The following is a 19,856-nucleotide window of genomic DNA, read 5'->3' as shown; positions in this document are numbered from 1 at the left end:
GGAGGACATGAGAAATCTGTCACAAGAATAAACCCTAAACCCTAACCACAAGCTTACTACATAGAGATTAAAGTCATGAAATAATTCTTCTTCCACTAAGATCAACAATCAGGTCAATATAAAACTTTTTTCATTTTGTTTGTATAACACGTAATCTATTTTATAATAAGAACATACTTAGCAGAAATGTCCCTGCATTCCCATATGCTAGCCTCTTTTCTCATTCACTCTTCCTTTCAGCCCACTCCTCCCCTCATGTAATTATCTTAATTTCCAGCCAATACCTTGCTGTGCAGTTTGGCAGAGGGGGCCAGTCCATTGTGCAGTGCAAGCACATGTGAATCCATTAATGCCATCGGTGCAGGTTCCTCCATTCTGACAGGGGTTGCTCGAGCATTCGTTTATATTCTGGTTACAGTTAACTCCCTGCCAGCCAGGGGAGCAATTGCAAATGAAGCCAGGAGCTGAGGTGGTGGCCTGTGAAAACATGGCAGCAGTGCACTAATCAGACATTTATGGATTTGTTGGAAAAAAAATCATTTTAATTTTGAGTCAACTTTTTCAATGTTTGAGATAGTCATAGCACAAAAATAAAATGTGAAAATATGTTCACTACAGGAATGTGAACAGGATTTAGATTCCGTTCATAAAAATATCATCAACAGGCTTTTGATGCAAACCAAAGATTTGATAGTGGGGTCAGTTCTACATATAACTGACTATTAAAAAATGATCATGTTCATCAATCAAATAGGTTCACAAAAAATATTTTAAGAGATCTTTGTCTTTGTCTCAGCAGAAACTGTGCAGTTCAAAATGTCTGAAAACACACACACACTTACCACACACTGCCCATTCACACAGGGGTTGTTGGTTTGACAGATGTTGCTTGTCTGGGTGCAACCACTTGGTCCATAACCATTTCCTGTGTAGCCAGGGGGGCAGGTACATATAGGGAGACTTGTCCCTGTAGGAAATAGATAATCCGAAGAAGATACACAGAAGGTATTGATAATTATTTCTCACTGTCTTAAACTGCACATGTACAACAACAAAAACAGAACATATATGTACATTTCAGGTCAACTGACAAGGACACAAAGTCAGACCTCTCCAAATCCTGAATACTTAGATAAAATTGATGAGACCAGACCTCCTCTCTCACATAAATTCCATCATGCAGTCTTTTTGGACTTTGGTTTATAGGCAAATGAGCCACATTGCAAAAACTACTTCAGAAATGATATACTGTAGCGCTGACAGCCATGCACAATGTGCAATGCATAATTATGTTTAAACAGTTTGTAAATATAAGTTTTACAATACGATTTTAGTTATAAACAGATATTTAATCAGTCATGGCCCCATGACTCATGGGGTCTCTGAGGGTTTTTTTCTCTGTGTTGCCCTTACTAGTTGGATCAACAGTGAAAGCTACACAGTTGAAAAATTAGAGCAAACTGCACACAGCAGGAAATGGATGTTTATGGGCTTGAATATCATGTGAAATGAACTTGGGACCGAGGCAATCAATATGCAGGTCATGAGGCACTTAGCTGCTGCAATAAATTCTGCTTCGCAGCTGTTTTTATGTTATTTCAGGGGAGGCTCACCTTTAAACTTTAATAACCTGTCTGTAAAATTGTTTTTATAATGGCCTATTGTTGTTTCAGTGTTTGCAAGAAGAGACACCTCTCTGTGTGATTCACCCAGTCTTATTTCTTTGGAGGACACAAGAGGGAGTTAAAAGATAAGCACAGCATATATGGCTGTGGAACCAACTCCTCACAAGAAGACAGCACAGGAGAATCGCCTTTCGCTTAACAAGCAGAACTGCAGCACACCAGTGGGATTGAGATAGAAGTGAATAAATTCAGAATCAACACAGCCATTCCCATTTTTAAAAGAGCAAGGTAAATATTATGTTGTAAGTCAGTAAAATGTATAATGTGCAATTAAGTATTGATTCATAATGTTGTCTGTGTCCTATAGGCTACTGATTAGGCTTTTTATTCTTGATCTGATGCACAAACATGTTCTGGTGTAGGCCTCCATTGACCCTCCTTTTATGTTGCACATGTGCATTTGCTCCTCTTCAATCCAAGGGATAGGAATTTCTTGGGACACTCTAAAATGTGCCAATGAATGCATTACACACCACTACCCGAAAGTAGGCAGCAGAGGGGTACGTCCCATGAAATGAGACATGCCAGCTATGCAGTATCAGGGGATCAGAACATTGGCCAGACTAACATGACAAGTCAGCAGTTTTAATATTGGCAGAGAAGATTTGGCAAGTTTTTCATGGGCACAACCAACATACTCAGCTCTGCTGCTTATACAAATGCCTGTTCCTTACACGTGGCACCATTTAAAAGTGAAATAATACAGTATAGGATTTATTGTTAAGACGCATGGTTTCAACAAAGAAATAAACTGCCATACACAAACATCCTTAATTTTTGTGCGATATTTGTATCATACAACATGATACAAAAAGCTACATAAAAAGAATACACACCTCCCTACTTATGACCGATCCATCCATAATTTTTTACTTGAATTCCCACTGTCATAATAAGTGGAAGGAGTGGTGAAGTGAAGTACAGTGTTTTGTAGCCGTGTGAATTACCTTGGCTGGAGGAGCAAGTAGCTAATGGGTAACAGCCTCCGTTGTTTGTGGCACAGATATTCGTCTGGGTACATGTTTTCCCATTCCCCTCATAACCTGCACAAAAACAAGAACAGCTTCAAGGACTTGTTGTATCTTTACAAAGATGAGCAGCGCACATTGCTTTATTAGTCATAAAAAAGGGAAAAGTTGACACAGATTCAGACATTTGCTTAACGTTTACTACAGCACAGTGACAAAATAAATGCTTCAAGCCTAGTAATTTGCATGTTGCTATCTTGTCTTATTTTGCTCTAAACAGACACCAGTGAGGGATAAACAATAACATCTACTTTTTATTCATATTGTGTGACTGTCACAAGCAGGCAGCCTCCTACCTGGAGGGCATGGGCCACAGTGGAAAGAGCCCATGGTGTTCAGGCATTGCACCATTGGAGTGGTAGAGCAGCCCCCATTGTTGGTCAAACATTCATCGACATCCTGACAGCTGTAGCCGTTGCCTTGCCAACCTAAGATATTGAATGATTAATTAGAAAAAATTGCACATATTGAAGTAATACTTTAAGCTATGTTTATACGTATGGCTAAGCAAAAACTGTGATTAATCACAGCTAAAGTGACAAGTATGAGGGGAATTTGAGAAGAAGGACCACCTGTTTTCATTTGAGCAGGCACTTGGAATATCACACAAAATAGAGCCAAACAGGCACACATTAAAATCAGTGTTACCTGCAGGACAAGCTCCACAGTAGTAGGAACCCTGAGTGTTGAAGCACTGAACAGCAGGATTTGATGAACAAGGTTTGTTAGGTAGGTTACACTCATTCACATCAGCAACACAAGCCGGGTTTCCAGCTGGAGCCTCCCAGCCACTCTCACAGATACACTGGTATTTAGGCTGTATAATGAAAAAAAGGCATTGTTAATTTAAGAAAAATGTCCACCAAAGTCATGTTTCCAGTTAAATATATTCCTGAAAAAAAGAACAAAAAAAAGAAATATAACTGAACAATATAGACATGAGAGCTGCACAATTAATCAATGTGATATGGTTTAATAATGCGCTATGACAGCTGAATAGAGAATGTTTGAAGGAAAGAGTTGAGGATGACATGCAGCAAAAGGCCAGAGTCGAATTTGAACCCGAGGCCACTGCAACGAGGACTATTGCCAAGGCCATCTGGCATCTCTAAATTACCACTTTTAATCAAAAATTAAATAATGGTCTGGGTAGAGGAGACTTCTGTAATATGGCAGTCGATATTAATACACAATTACAGAACTTTTATTTAAATAGTTTAGTGTATTAGTTCATTTGAGCAGCAGACAAAATAACAGAGAACAGATGTACTCACAGGGAATAAAAGAAACAGGGAGAAAATGCTCTCAAAAGGAGTAGGGTGAAGTTCCCAGAACTAATAATAGAACTTAAAATAGGCTATAACTATTGACTATTAAAATAATTAAGCAAACTAGCATAAAAGTCTACAATGATTGCAACCCAGTTACTACATAACAAGAAAAACTTTTGGGCAAAATGTTGTTTTTTACAAGCCTTCCATTGAGGATGAAAAAAAAACTATTAGGATAACAAATAGCCTATAAGTTGCAGTTAATGACACATCCAATGTCAATAAATTCAACCTTAGAAGTGGCAAGGAGAAAAAATAAAGCACCCAATAAATTCTGCCACACACCTAAAAATATAAATTATAAATGTAAATTTTGCTTGACCTTGAAAGTAAAGTAGTAAAAAAATCTTAGGGGGATGGGTTTATTTTTTTCTACTTCTATGAGTTAGTGCTATGGGTATCATTTACAGTATGAGAAAAATCAAGAAAACTGTCTGCATTTAAAAAGCCTTATAGAGTTGCTTACACTTTCTCCTAAATTGAGGTTAAGGTTAAGTTACTGTTAACTGACTGCTTACCTGTCCAGGTGTTATCCGATCTGCATCAATACATGTGCCATGTACACAAAGATCCTGTCCAGCATTCCTGCAGTCATCATAACGCACAGTACAAAGAGTCCCAGACCACTCCGGAGGACAGGTACAACTGTACAGAAACGAGTTACGGTTAGAACCACTATGGTAGCAAGCTGTTATAATTTAGACTAAATTCATTGATTACTGTCAAGGAAAATAATGCTCACTTATCTCAGCCCCTTAAAACACCTAGCTCTACAGGATCTTTTATAAACAAACTCTTAGGCACCATCTCTACAATGGAGTTAAACAAATTTAAGTCTGTCTTTCAAAAATGTACATGTCAGAGAACTATCCAGAGTTCTGTAACCTATTGTTATAGTCAAGACCACACTAACAGAGACCAAGAAATACCTGAGACCAGAGTGCTCAGAGACCAAGGCAAGATCAAGACCAAGGCAGGGCCGAGAACGAGACAAAACCAAGACAATAAATATCACTAAAAAATAATAATCCATGTGCAGTGGGTTTCACAGATTATAAAACCGGGAAGGTTGCTGCCCTAACTGGGGGATTAAAATCAAACTATAAATCAATTAAAGTATTTTTGTTCATTTAAGAAGGACGGATTTTCTGCCAAGTGTGACACTAATTTAATTCCAAGACTGAGACAAAAAAATGGTCTTGAGATCACTACAACACTATTGTTACCAGCTTTAGTGTAGCTGTTCTGTTGTTAAAATGATTCTGATAACCTCAGAGCATGTGCTTTATATGCAACCGGACACGTAGAGGCCCACTGATTCTGCTAAATGTTTGTATACCACCTCTAGAATCGACAGTGTCGTTCATGCACTGGCTCACCTCAAAGCTCACATTCTCTGAACCCATCAACAGCAGTACATGCAAATCTCCACCAGAGAGAGACAAGCTGCAGGTTGCATGGTTTTAACACTCACCAAAGTGCTGATACCTTACAAATGCTGGGCAAAAGGTCTAAAATAGTTCTAAAACTTTAATGGGGCTGTAAATTCACAACAACACAGTTTTATTGGAAGTTTAATGCTTACGTGAATGATCCTGGGGTGTTTACACAAGTCGCTCCATTCTGGCAACCCTGGGCTGTTCCCGAATACACCTGACATTCATTCAAATCTGTTGCACAGTTAGGACCCTGACTCACACACACACACACACACACACACACACACACACACACACACACACACACACACACACACACACACACACACACACACACACACACACACACACACACACACACACACACACACACACACACACACACACACACACACACACACACACACACACACACACACACACACACACACACACACACACACACACACACACACACACACACCAAGTTTTGGGGTTAAAAACTTGGTAGGATAGACAGTCCTAACCTACACCAACTGCATGGGTTCATAATTTGAATGCCCTTTTTCAAACAATTCTAAGATTGCTATTTCTGTATGATGTTTTAACAGATACCATTTTTGAGGTTTTTGCTTAACAGAAACGTTTCTAAATGCCAGCATATTTCATATCACAGCCTACAGTCTACACACTGTTTGACGGAGGAGTTGCACTAGAAGGATCCCTGTCATGTTGGAGTCTGAGCTTTGACACAGCGCACACAGCGCAAAACCAAAGTTATTACCTTGTTGAGTAATACATGAATACCAACAAATAATTTCTACATATATTAATTTACTCCATAATGACTAAGTATGATTAATTATTTGGCACCACAATTGGCCAAAGCCAAGGATTTTAACTACTAATCCTTGTCTACTGATTAGGATTTTACAATTGCCAACAACCATAAAGGGAAAAAACTCATACAATTTGTGTCAATAAATTACTTGAAAAAAGGGATTTACTTAACAATGCTTTTTGCAAAAATTTTCAAACAAATGGCCTCTGCAAAAACTTTCAAATCTTTTTTTTCTCCTCTTTTTCAGCAACTTTAATTTAGAGGCACTAAATAAACGGCCAGAGCCTGTAAGACAAGGCCTCTCATTTTATTTGAAGATTTGGCCATATCTTTGGCCAAACCTCAGGGATGCTAGCTTTTTTTGATTTAGCTGAGGGCTCTTTTGTGTCCCAAAAAGATTGACTGGGCACCAACATTTCCTCATTATGATGCACATGGGGGCATTCAAATTAAAATTCATGGCTTTGGGCCCTGTCAATAGTTTTACAGTGATCAGTATTCAGCAAGGGCCCCTGTTAATTGCCATTGTATCCAATACAATACTTTATCAAATTGTCATTTGCAATCATCAAACTTAATGAAACTCACAGCCCAATTGCTGGGACACACACAGTGGTATGAGTTGAGTAAATTCAAACATGTTCCTCCATTCACACAGGGATTACTGCTGCAGGACACCTTCTGGATGGTCTGAAGAATAAAAGAGAAGAGGTACTGTAGGTTTTTTACATTCTGGAGTTTGAGCCATTACAAATAACATTTCCTGTGTTCACTCTTACTAGTTCAAGTGCATTCACTTTGGTCTCAAGTGTTGTAACCTGTAAAAAGCAGGGAGAAAACCTTTTCGTCAATAGGTATGTACAATGTATATGAAATTTCACAATTATAGTTATTTGGACAAATATGATCAAAATCTGATTATTAGCCATAAGAATTTTGACTCATGAAGTACTGAAAACAACTCACACCTAAAAGTAACAGAGGAAAATGTCATTCTGCTCAAGAGATATGATTTGAAAAGAATCCATAAGAACGAGAGTATATTTGTCCTACCTTGGTATCAAGCTGATTCAGTTTGTTGGTGACCTCAGGGGGAACTCCACCTCCATGAGTCTTAATGTCATCAATTTGGTCTTTGTTGGTTTTGATCTTTAATCAGACAGATCAAATTCAGACACTAAAGATTCAAAAACATTGAGGTTGCTTGGCTAGAGAAAATTGTTACAAAAGAAATTCTCCATCTACTTGAACGAAATAAAGATTAGAGCCAATACAAACAGATGGCTCAATGTTTTTGTTGGACATTTGTCTCAACCTTTTATGATGTTGTTTTAATGTAGCTGGTAATACATTTAGAAAGAACATTTGTGAACACATTTGTGAAACATCTGTTGAGGCTGTATCGGTCTGTGCAGGTCTTTAGAAAAAAGTGCCATGAGGGACTGAACACAGGATAAAAATCACTGAGATGTTGCAATAATTCAATCATTCTAACTCCAAGATGTTTTATCATGTATTTGATAAACACAAGAAATTACAACTGGTATCAATGGATCAGATTGCACTTGTGATCGGCACTATTTACTATACCTCTCCATAATGTAATCCAGGAGGGTGATAGAAAATCCAATTTATTCCTTTCTGATGAAGGGTGTTGTTAATTAGTGCATTGTTCAATTGCCTTCCTCAATTCATGCTCGGCCCCAACAAAGTTTGTTCCATTGTTTGACTTAATTTCCAACACTTGACTATGTCTTGCTATGAAGCATCAAAGGGCACAGGAATCTGTGTCCAAAGATAAAGCTACTTCACGGTATTCATTCCTTGCTTTAACCTCAAAGGGTCCTAAAAAATCGACCCCAACAGAAATAAATGGATGGACTCAGGAGAAAAAAATAAATAAATACAAAAAAATACACAAAGCTCTTATTTGCTCAAAGTACTTTTCCAAACAATAATTATGTCGATTAAGTTCAGAGAGGAAAAACTAAAGACACACATGCACAAGTCTGCCATCAGCTGGTGTCCTGGAGCTCAATGCTGTAGCTGACGTAAATGACGACAACATTTTGCATATAGAAATTCTGTCCAGACATCCATGTGTTATCCTTCAACAGTGTCTCCACTTTGACACTATGAGAATCCAAATCTGCAGGATTGCTTGTTGTAACAAACTGTATCTCCAGTGAAACTTATTTATGTTGTTTATGTTTATTGTGTCATTATTTCTCCGCTCGCAAGATGAATAAAAGATTATCTTATCTTATCTTGTCTTATTATATAACTTTTCAACCTTTTTTTACTCTGACACGGTGCTTGTCCAATAGCATGTTGTTTTTTTTATTGAGAGGACTGTTTAATAATCTTTCAGCTTGCAAACTCTGGCCTTTGCATGCAAGCACCACCTCTACGCTACACTCGAGAACAACTCCTACTGCTCTGCCGAGTCCCACATCCTCAGTTACCCAGGGTACTATGGGCCTGCACTTCAGCAGAGAGCTCCTGAGGACAAACGTAGAAGACATAAACGTGGCTACGGAGAGGAACAGATAGACCTCTACTGCCTTCCAATACCACCAAACCACAGAACTGTATACTATATGTGGGATAATGATTGCATTGAAACTTTTAATGGCTGCTTGTCTTAAACCAACTGGAACCTCTTTCACTGTCTGGAATTAGAGGGAAACAAAACTAATTTGTATAAAGATAATAGTTGTATTAAAGAATGAACTGGTGTAATAGCATTTCTTACTATTAAATACGTTTCATGTTCCTTTGAGCCACAGCATGCCAATACAATGAAAAGATCACTATCAAATCAACACAGCACCAAGATCTCACAAGTTACCTGGTTGAGGCAAACTACCACATCTTATTTATTTCAGAAGCTAGTCATGCTAACCCCCAGCACTCAGAGCCCCCTGGCAAAGCTAGCAAGGCTAAATCAGCTGGAAAAATCCCCTCTACAACTAGAAAACAAGCCCTGCCTCCTTGTTGTCAACCAACGCTGCAGACAAAGACAGAACTGGAAATGACATGAGAGGAGAAATTGGAGCAACTTCAAGAACTCATCTTGGGTATGGGCAAAACTCTGAAGGTCAATAGAGAAAATGTGGACAGCCAATCATATTCTGCTTCCCCCATGTCTTCCCTTTCATCAGCTTCCTTAAACAATCACTCATTTTACTTCAACTCTTCAGTTAATTGTCAGTTCAACTCTTTCTAGACAGAGTTTTGAAAGCTAACTGTGCCCATTACCAGATTGCCACAGTTGAAAGCAGTCTAGTATTCAGAGCAGATTAAGTTGGCTAACATAGCCAAACATATTAAAAAAAAACCCTAAAAAATATATTGATTGAACAAATAAAAATCAGGTTCACTGTTGGATGCTTAATAGTACACTATACATAAAAAAAAAAAAAGAGGAAACAATAATAATGGTTTTTATTTAAAGGCGTCTTTCAAAAGACTCAAGGTCACCTTACAAAGCAGAGATAAGAAGATGTTGTGAAGGTTTAAGCTTGATAGAGGAGCACTTAAGTTAAAAAAACCTGTTTAATATCATCCTCATTCTGTTTGTTTGTTTGTTTACATTATCTTGAACTTTTTTCCGTCTAATCAATGCCCTTAACACTGCACTCACCAGAAAGAGGCAATTTACACCCATATACAACTTTGTTTCTGTGTGCACTGAGTGAACGAAGTCTGCCAGCTGGATATTGCTTTTTTCTGTAACCTTTTGAAATTATGTCCTGATAGAAACTCAAAAGTATGAATGAATGAATTGCTCTTTTAATTTTGCACCTGGCCTCAACACGGTCCATCCCTTATAGGATTAGTCAGACTTATTTAAATAACCCTTGTTTAATGCCATCACCCAGACACAAAGAAAAACAAATACTAAAATTAAACAAGATAAAGTTAATAATTCAACACCCAGAAACAATGTTATGTAACATTAAATACCTCATATAAAAAGAGAGCAAGAGGGGTGGGTGGAAGAGACTCTCACCCTTAATAAAAAAAAATAGTAACCAAATCAATAGTTTGGCTAAAGCTCATATAAAGGATTGTGCAAATATCTTAACTATAGAAATAGTGCAATCATACGACTGGATTTTTACAGAAAGATTTCCGACCAAATGTTGTAAAGTTTGACCCACTCACTTAAATCCACCCAGGACCTGATCTTTGGTCCTCTACAAAAGTGCTTGGTCTGATCTTCACCTGTTAATCATTCATAGTCTCATATGAGGAGCAGCACGCTTTCAGTTCATAAAAACATCAATAACATGTAAAAAAACCAAAACCTGATAAGGAGCACCAAAGTACTTTCATATGGCAAATTGATCAGTGCATTTTAAAACTGGGGTTAGCAGTTATGTATTCGATAAAACATTATGCTGACATTGGAAAGAGACTTGAGCAACCTCTGTTTAGGAAATCTGAGTCAGGAAAAAGGGATGTCGATGGATATTCCAATCGTATAACAGAAACACAGATGTTTCTCAAGTGGAAATTTAAAATTAACATTATTTATACAATTTATAAAGTATGAATGGTGTTAATGAAGTGCATCTTTCTTTCAATTATAAAGGTTTCATATGGGTGTCATTGTAAAGTAATTGGGATGGGAAATGTTTGTGAATGCACTACAAATTACCGATCCTGAACTTTCTTAACCTCCTTCTGCTATCAAGTTCCTTTACTATGAACCCAATCATTATGTAGAAGTCTTGACAGACATCACATCTGCCATGAATTTATGTTCATAATACAAAGTACAATATCACTTTTTTATAAGATTAAACTGCATTCACTTAACTCTACTGTTTAACTATAAATGTTTAACACCTAGAGCACGACCGATTAATTGGCCAGCTGATAATATCCATAAATGCGGATTAGACAAGATTTTTCACCAGTTAAAGAGCATTTCATTCCAGTTTCACTGTATAAACTAGTTTCTCTGTCAACAGCAGCACTATACAGACTACAAGCATGATCACTTTCTAGAGTTTTAAGTGGTGATGCTTGTCTTCATTACATATATTTTCCACAAGTGTTTAGCTACATGACAAGGATCAACACAATAAATAAAATAATAAATATATGCATTGAACACAGATCTATGAAAAATATCAGCATATATATCAATATAGGATTGTTCTCTTCCTCATATCGAATTCGCTGCCAGAACCAACAATCTCATATCAATCTCATTAAGTATTAGAACATTTTTTACTGTTAAATGCCATGACATAAACTAGCCACCTGAGTATATCTGTGATATTAATTTTAAGAAACACAATCGTCTGACCTACCTGACTCAGAAGTTGGGTGAGGTCTTCATCATCAACTTTAATCCGACCTGAGGCTGACGTCTGGAAGCGGATCTCTTTGTGGTCACCAGTTGTGAAAACAAGGTGACCATTGTCTGACAGCATCCGAGGCCTACGGGGTCACATCATCAAAAGTCTATCAACAAGTCTTTTCACTTAGATTTTAAGGAGTTGTGTTAAAGTATTTCCTACAGTCAAATTATATGTTTCAGACATGCTTTCATAAAAATGTACATTCTTTTAGAATTAATAAACAAAATCCTCAACTCACTGGTCATCACTTATGGATCTCTTGTTACGTTTTTGAGCAGCGTCCCTGGACTCTCCTTGCAGTCCTACAAGGAAAATGAGAATAAGAAATAGCCATGACAGCTGCAGTGTCCCAGCCATAGAAAAGCGATGTGTTGCCTGGACAGTCTCAACACCTTTACTGGCGGTCAGATGTCCTGCACACTTAATGCTCACAGCTAAGACTTTGACCTGACAGCACCATCATAAAGTAACACACGTTACCAAAGCTGGTTAACTTTATTATTACGTGAGAATGTCCATCACATGACAGATGTAGATCAGTTACCTTAGAATAGATGTTTGTCTATATGCACTTCTTAGATGCCAGAGTTTCCTCTAATTATTCTCTTTTCATCTTTATATCTTGCTTTCAGTATTCTATAAAGGCATCCCAATGTCATGCTTACATCATTAACTTTTTCAGTATTAACTTTTGATGAAAAGAATCAGTGAGAAAGAACACAATTTAATTTTCAACGTTATCTACGTTTGGAGTCTTTCAGAGTGCCTTACCAAGAACCACATCTTTTATAAACATACTTTTTTGGTGCTGTATTTGTGTTTGAAACCATCGGATTTAAAAAACTTGAATACATTGATTGAAATGTTTCATCAATGTAAAAATGTTGGGATCAATATTGTAATTGTGAGCAAAGCGCACCATTTAATACTGTAAATTATTAACAGTGGGAATAGTTTCTGAATAAACTGTTTTTCTAATAAGTAAGTTAAATTTTGTTCATTTTTTGTTCTTTTTGTCATGCAGCGGTCTTAAAACAAGGCAATAAATAAAGTTTCAGACTTGTTCTAGTTGTGCTCATTGAGGCTTAACTGCTTGCAGTCACGGTAACAATCCTTGCCCATGTATTACACAAAGTCAAAGTGCTCTCTAACACACAGCAATGTGTGCAGGAAGTTAGTGATTTTCAGAAATCATGTGAGACAGCCAGTAAAGTTAAGAGCTTTGCTAGGTTTCCGTGTTTCATGCTAGAATTGGCATTTTGTGAAAACAATAACAGAAGAGCCGTCTTAATTGCACATACATGCATCTCTCTGTGAATCTCAACATGACCACAACCTTTGTTTGTTATCAAAGATGGTGAGTTAAAATCCCCAGCTGAGGTAATACAGTACATACCAGGGAGGCTGTGGCTAAGTTGGTAGTTGCTGTTTCTGTTCGGCAGTGTATAAATAGGATTAGTTACTTTGGAAGGTCACTTTACAGAGCAACCGCTGCCATCAGTGTGTGAATGGTTGTATGAAATGCTGTGTAAAAGCACTTTGAATACTCAGAAGACTAGAAAAGTGCTATACAAGCTCAAGTCCATTTACCATTATCACAGCAACACAGAAAGTGATGAGAGCTGAAACCGAACTAATCAGGAAGGATATATTATACTAGCCTTTTCCTTTCGTTGTGTTCTGCTTATTTTTGCTTTCGAATTAAGTATTGGGATGGGGTACAAGCATCCAGTCGCTGCTTTAGCTGGTCCCAAATGTGCTCTATGGGGTTCAGGTCCGGGGACATTGCTGGCCATACCATATGTGGCACTCCAGCTTCCCGAAGTCAAGCTGTGACAATTCTGGCATGATGTGGTGGCGCATTATCATCCATGAACAGCAGGTTGGGGGTGTGCTTGTGGAAATGGGGGATGATGGTGGATTCTATGATGTCTTTCAACATGCATTGACTGAGCCATCTACAATCACCTAATCTGTTTTACGCTGACTGGTGACGCCTGCCCAGACTGTTGCACCTCCTTCACCAAAGCGAACCCTGGAGACCATGTTGACCTCTGCGTATCGCTCACATTTGTCATGGAATTTCTGTAATTCCTCAGTTAATGTGTAATGTTAATTCACTGTTGCTGATGTCAGTCAGAGCTCAGCTTTATCTAGACACCAAGGACAGTGGAGAGAGTCGTCGGCTCTGCCTGATATCTGCAAGGATGTCTGGGAGAGTTGTTGTTCGCTCCAGGGTTCTTGACGTCATAGATCTACGTCTACGTGGGTCAATGTGGCATGACCCTGATAATGGTAAAGTCTTTTCAATATATGCAGAGTCTTTGGAAGTGTCTGGCAGTTATGTTTGAGCATGACACTGAACCACAAGTGGGATGTTGAATCATGTCTCCTGCAGTATTCATCTGATGTATAAACTTTCATCAACGTGAGCCATCTGAGTCTAAGGAGTCTTATTGCGTGGAGTCAACTTTTGATAATTTCCTCGACAACCTTGCCTTCTCCAGCAACGCTGACGACCATCATTTCTGTGAAAGGTGACCAGACACTCCTGCATTAGTCCAGGTCAAATGGTCTTGTGCCCACTGCCACGGTGGTGTCTTAGTGTTAGTGGAGTCATTCAAGCCAAAGCGGTGGAGTCGGTTGCGAATGGTTTGTCTTGAAACCCTTGTACCCCTCACTTCTCATAAACAAGCCTGCAGCTGTGTGGCAGTAGCATAACGGTGTCTGAGTGCAGAGGTCCTTACAGTAGGTATTGGTCATCATTGCGGTCCATCACTCTTGGGGCTCCACTCGTGGGTCTATAATGAACTCTGTCAGCAGTTTTGTGTCTTGCTGCAAGTCTGCTGATCACACTTTGAAACAGCAAGTTCATGAGAAACATCTCAAGTTCATGAGAAACATCTCATGAACTGCTACCGACCTGAAGGCGTGCTGTGGCCAGGTGGCGCTGCTCGTCCATTCAGTGACGTTGTGTGTCCATGGCTGCTTGAATGATGAACATGTAATGACTTCCTGACAATACCAGCTTTTTATACCACCAGAATGTTGAAAATGATGCCACATTGAAAAGGCTAGTCTTTTTGTATTTTTGGTATTGTAAGGCACATTGTACAAAGTGAGACCATTACATGAAAAAACACGAAAGGAGCTGTGTCCATCACCCTAATACAATTGCCTCCCTATCCCAAAAATGCACTTAAGTGAAACAAACACTTTATGTATGAAACCCACAGAGGACATTTGGCTCAAGCTTTTTTTCAGTTAAACATGATCCACCTCAAACTTTATGAGCTTGTGCTGAAAAATAGGCCGGGAAAGACAAGTCTGCTGATTTGGGTTTACCCTGTATTTGTATCATCTGCATATAAATCAACAATTGCATAAAGACCATTATGACTGATACAGTTAAAATAAACTATGAATAACAGCAATCCCAAGAATGAGCCCTGCAGCACGCCATTTATTATTGCAACCGGTGAGTCCTTCAATTTGCACACACTGATCTTTCTGATAAATGATTTGCAAACCAACAGATAGATTGTTCTGACAACCCTACTCTGTAGTTTATGTTTCATAATTACAAAGTCAATAAGAGGCCTTTGACAAGTTAATAAAGAGGGCTGTAAAATGTTCCTTGTTCCCTAAATGAAATAAATTGAATCAACTAACACCACTAACTTAATCTATCTACCTCGTCAGGAGACAGTAACGTTAGCTGTCAGTTGAAACGGAGAATTCATTTAATACAAAAAAGTTGTAGTTAAGAAAAGGACACTCACTTTGGGTGTAACATCTGAACTGTCTGGCTGTGGTCACAAAGGAAGACTTCAGCCTGTTGTGTCAGCTCAGGTAAAGTAAGTGTGCATACAGAAAGACATTATACTGCATGATTTTGTTCCTGAATTTTTATATTTAACCCCTGTTCTTGACGTGTGATGTTCTGTGTGAGACGCCTTGGTGTGAAAGTTCATGTCACTAAAACCTCATGCATCTCTATTTATGTCTCGATGCTCAGACTCGACAAACAATGACAGCTTGGGTGGTGTATGACGAAGCCTTTGTGTGTTGTGTTTGTGTGTAAGTGTGTTTCATTGTGTATTTCTTTGTCTGTTTGTGTCTTTGTGTTTCTTTTGTGTGTATGTGTTGTTTGTGTCTCTGTATGTGTGTTGTTCTGTGTGTGTCTTTGTGTTTGTTTGTGTTGTGTGTTTGTGTGTAAGTGTGTTTCTTTGTGTGTTTGTGTGTCTCTGTAAGTGTGTCTTTGTGTGTGCGTCTTTGTGTGTCTGTGTGTCTTTGTGTTTGTGTTTCTTTGCGTGAATTTGTTTGTCTTTGTGTGTCTGTGGATTATTGTGTCTTTGTGTCTTTTTGTGTTTGTGTGGGTGTCTTGTTGTGTTTGTGTGTGTGTCTTTGTGTGTGTGTTTGTGTGTCTTTGTGTTATTGTGTGTTTTTCTTTGTGTTTGTATATTTGTCATTGTGTGTCTGTGTGGGTGTGTGTCTTTATGTGTCTTTGTTTGCTTAAGTGTGTTTGTGAGTGTCTGTGTGTGTCTTTGTGTTTGTATGTTTGAGTGTTTGTTTTGTGTCTTGTTGTGTTTGTTCCTGTGTGTGTGTGTGTGTGTGTCTGTGTTTGTTTGTTTGTTTGTGTCTGTGTTTTTGTGTGCCATTGTGTATGTGTGTGTCTGTGTGTGAGTGTCTTTGAGTGTGTCTCTGTGTGTTTGTGTGAGTATTTGTGTTTGTGTCTTTGAATTTGTATACCCCAGACCATTGTCTATTTTCACTGTGCAGCGATTTAAACACACAAGAAACTAAATGCACACCAGGTAGAACTACTCACGGGTACCGCAGTCAGACTGACAGTCTGAGTCCGACCGGATTTAGTGGCGTTAAATCCGGAGATCCAAACACTCCAACTCCAACTGACGGGAAAATGAACACACCCATCGGGGAATCTTGCTGATGAGAGTCAAGCCATGAGGCCGACACACACGCTGACTAAACCTTAACAACGCGATCTCTGCCGACATAATGATACTGTTATCCTTCTCCACAATTCCCACTCCTTCCAGTAGCGGGGCACTGTGGAGGTTGTAACTCGGTGAGATCTACGAGTTTAATCTGTTTGTGTTAATTATCTAGGCCCGGGCATCCTCCCGTTGATCGCGTCTACGTGTGGTTCTTTTTCTTCTTAAGAGCAGATAGGCCTATGTGCTCTATTCTATAAAGTTAAAGGTTTGCGATGGCCGGGAATCGAACCCGGGTCAACTGCTTGGAAGGCAGCTATGCTCACCACTATACCACCATCGCTTGTTGGAGTCGTATCGATCATCGTAATTTTTTTTTTTACATTATAATGTAAACGGCAAACGTGCAGTCATGTCTTTAATATGTTTTGATACATTAGTGTTTGTAACACATGTTCAGAGACACATCTATCTTGTTTGTGGTATTTGATGTGTGTGACCATTGCTGTGTCCCATGAACTAACACATTATCAAAAAATGCATTTTTAAAATCAAAATCACGATTAACAAAGTCATAATCCTTCAGTCTTCCACAAGCAGTTTCTTATTCTGTTCTACTTTCTTTGGCCAGAGACTGTGACACAATGTGTGTGTAGTTGTCATAGAAAAGACTTGTTTACCTCTTCATACAGAAGTGTATGGCTTTACCGGAAATATGTTCATAAAAAAGACCATCTCCAATATGACAGGGTATTGTTGAACAATAGTTTGTATTTTCATGGAATGAGAAAAACTTTTGAGGGTGAACTGGACTACTTTTTATTGCTTTATGCTTCTCTTTGGCAATTCTTCTTTTGGCCAGAAGAGGGTAGCAAACTCCTTCTCCATATCTATCGCTGTAATGCACGTGGAGTCTGATTAACATTACAACAATGTCAGGACAGTGAAGTAAATGAAAGATGTTCTGCCTGAAGCTAAGTGTAATAACCTTGTTTTTAAAGCCTCCCCACAAAACACACAAAAAGGCAGTTTAGATTGCATTCTAACTGATGAGGCTGTAAATGCTATGGTGACAAAACTGATAATAATGAATAAGCCAATTAACAAGAAATATGAGCATATAAACAACAACATTGTTGATTGCATTACAGTCCAGATCACCTGTATCACTTAATATAAGAAATTACAACTGAAAACAAAGCACCATAAAAAATCAGTATAATAAACAATTACATCTTGCAATAAACGAGCAAACTCAGCAATGACCTCAAATCAGTATTTGAATGTAGAAGGGGGCATTTAAGGCACTTATTGCGAGTGAGCCAGTAAATTAGGACGCTGTGCCAACATATTCATGTTGACTTCTCTGTAAAGTATAGCTGCGGAGCTAAATCATGCCTCAATGCAAACTAAGAGCTAAATCAAAGGTCGAACGTCAGCATCAAGCCCTTCAAAGCCATGATTCATATTCTGAAGCAGTCGATGTGCTGGACTGCAGCCAGGAGCCACACAAAATCCTGTCAGCTGTCTTTTCAAGGTCCAATGACTTGAATCCTAATTTCCTCTAAAACCCCTCTATATGGATTAATGTATGCCATGATTTGATGTAGACCATGATACACTGCAGTCCTTTTTACTGATGTGGGTCACGTTGGGTAAAGTGGATTTCATGACTTTGTGGTATTAAAGTGCTGCATGGACAGCAGGCAGTGCTACAGTAGGTTCTTTTTTCTACGGGTCTCCAATTGAACAGAAGTTTAGGATTATGTCCTCTGCCATTTTGTGTCATCGTTCTCCTGTCTGACGGCTCAGATGTAGTGTTCAGTCAACCGTTATATTGATACATGTGGCTTAGACTTTATAGTGTTCCTTTAGTGACAACCCTGAGGTGTGCATGTTTCTAATCCTGTTTCTCTGTGGCCTGCAGAGTGAGTGGAGAAAGGGGTCATGAGGCCAATGAAGAACACCTGGCTCATTGGCTCCCCTACAGCAAAAGAAGCTGGAGGTTCGGGAGCTGGTGTGCTCACTGGCAGGCTATCCTATGAATAAAAGAGAGCTGTTGTCTCGTTAACTTACACTTATATACTTACTTAAATAAAAACACATTATTATTTGTTTTCAAGGGTGACTTGGCAATGAGGGCAGCAGCACACGTCATAATAAACATTAATGCGATTAAGAAACAGTTCAACAGCCAAACACAGATGGTCACGGCATGGCTTTCTTGTGATTGACAAGTCACTACCACTGTGACCCAAATCATGATCGAATTACCAATGACTATCCACTTGAATCCAAATATGGTTTATTGCCCCGAAAAATTAACATGATGAGTTATAAAAATTGCCTGAGGCTTCAAAACAGTAATCCAGTAGCCATCGTGGCTACGACTATTTTCTATAATCTACGGTCTTATACAGATGCAGACATAGGGGCAGAGCAGCAGAGTGTCTGACTGCAGGTCACGAGGTTGAATAATGAGATCAACTCATGGTCCATGGTTCTCAAAGACCAAAGTGTAAAAAAAAGTTCAGGACTTCAAAAAAAGGTTGTTTAAGATTTTTAAATACTGTGATGTCACTGGTCATGCTTTGCATTTAGTTTCTTTCAAACCAATGGGCTCCATTACCCACTTCTGTAAGTAATGACTGGACAATGAAATGCTAACTAAAGTAAACAGCATATTCACTGGCAAGGGCCATGCCACAACAGTATACGTTTTAGATATTTAATTGTAGATAATGTAAATGATAAGTCAAATGAATGCATGTTAAAGTACAGGTTGTCATTTTTGAAAACGAGGGTTTTGAAAGTACTGCAGCATCCCCTGTGTGCTCCCTCAAAAGCCATACCTCTCACTTATATGTACGAGCGCCAGCGCTCCAGAAGCGGACCTCTGCTCGTCGCCTGCTTGCATTGTGTAGAAACTACGTCGTCTCATGTCTTATTCAGCAGTAAGTGACACACTTTGAGTGAGTGCTTGTACACCAGAGGAGGAGAGGACGAGGAGATTCATCAATTGGTACCTCGTTGCAGACATTGGTCGTAGTGTTTTACAGGCTTATGACAGCTACAGATGACAGATTTTCTTTGTTCCTTTTTCAGACCACATGAATTAATAATTCTGTCAGGAGAAATATAAAGACATTTTCAAGCAAAATCTTAAAAAGTGTTTCTGGAAAAAATGACCAACCCTGCCTTTATGATAATTGTTATG

At 38.7% G+C, this 19,856-nt stretch overlaps 1 protein-coding gene across 1 annotated transcript in view; it reads right to left on the bottom strand.

The window, feature by feature from the left end:
* The window catches only part of cubn (cubilin (intrinsic factor-cobalamin receptor)), a gene marked incomplete at its 5' end in the record, with an annotated part of 54,538 nt that extends 42,500 nt beyond the window's left edge, over window positions 1–12,038 (bottom strand). Inside the window, 12 exons of the mRNA XM_079361373.1 lie at window positions 285–477; window positions 843–967; window positions 2,633–2,728; window positions 3,010–3,141; window positions 3,362–3,530; window positions 4,563–4,689; window positions 5,630–5,733; window positions 6,892–6,993; window positions 7,083–7,121; window positions 7,357–7,452; window positions 11,631–11,760; window positions 11,920–12,038. Of these exons, the coding sequence (XP_079217499.1) occupies window positions 285–477; window positions 843–967; window positions 2,633–2,728; window positions 3,010–3,141; window positions 3,362–3,530; window positions 4,563–4,689; window positions 5,630–5,733; window positions 6,892–6,993; window positions 7,083–7,121; window positions 7,357–7,452; window positions 11,631–11,760; window positions 11,920–12,038 (1,432 nt within the window). The remainder of the gene's footprint in view (window positions 1–284; window positions 478–842; window positions 968–2,632; window positions 2,729–3,009; window positions 3,142–3,361; window positions 3,531–4,562; window positions 4,690–5,629; window positions 5,734–6,891; window positions 6,994–7,082; window positions 7,122–7,356; window positions 7,453–11,630; window positions 11,761–11,919) is intronic.
* Window positions 12,039–19,856: the final 7,818 nt, after the last annotated feature.

This window comes from Symphodus melops (genome assembly GCF_947650265.1).
Source record: "Symphodus melops genome assembly, chromosome: 14".
NCBI classification, from domain to species: domain Eukaryota; kingdom Metazoa; phylum Chordata; class Actinopteri; order Labriformes; family Labridae; genus Symphodus; species Symphodus melops.
Note: the sequence above shows the minus strand (reverse complement) of the source record. Positions and strands in the feature narration are given on the sequence as shown.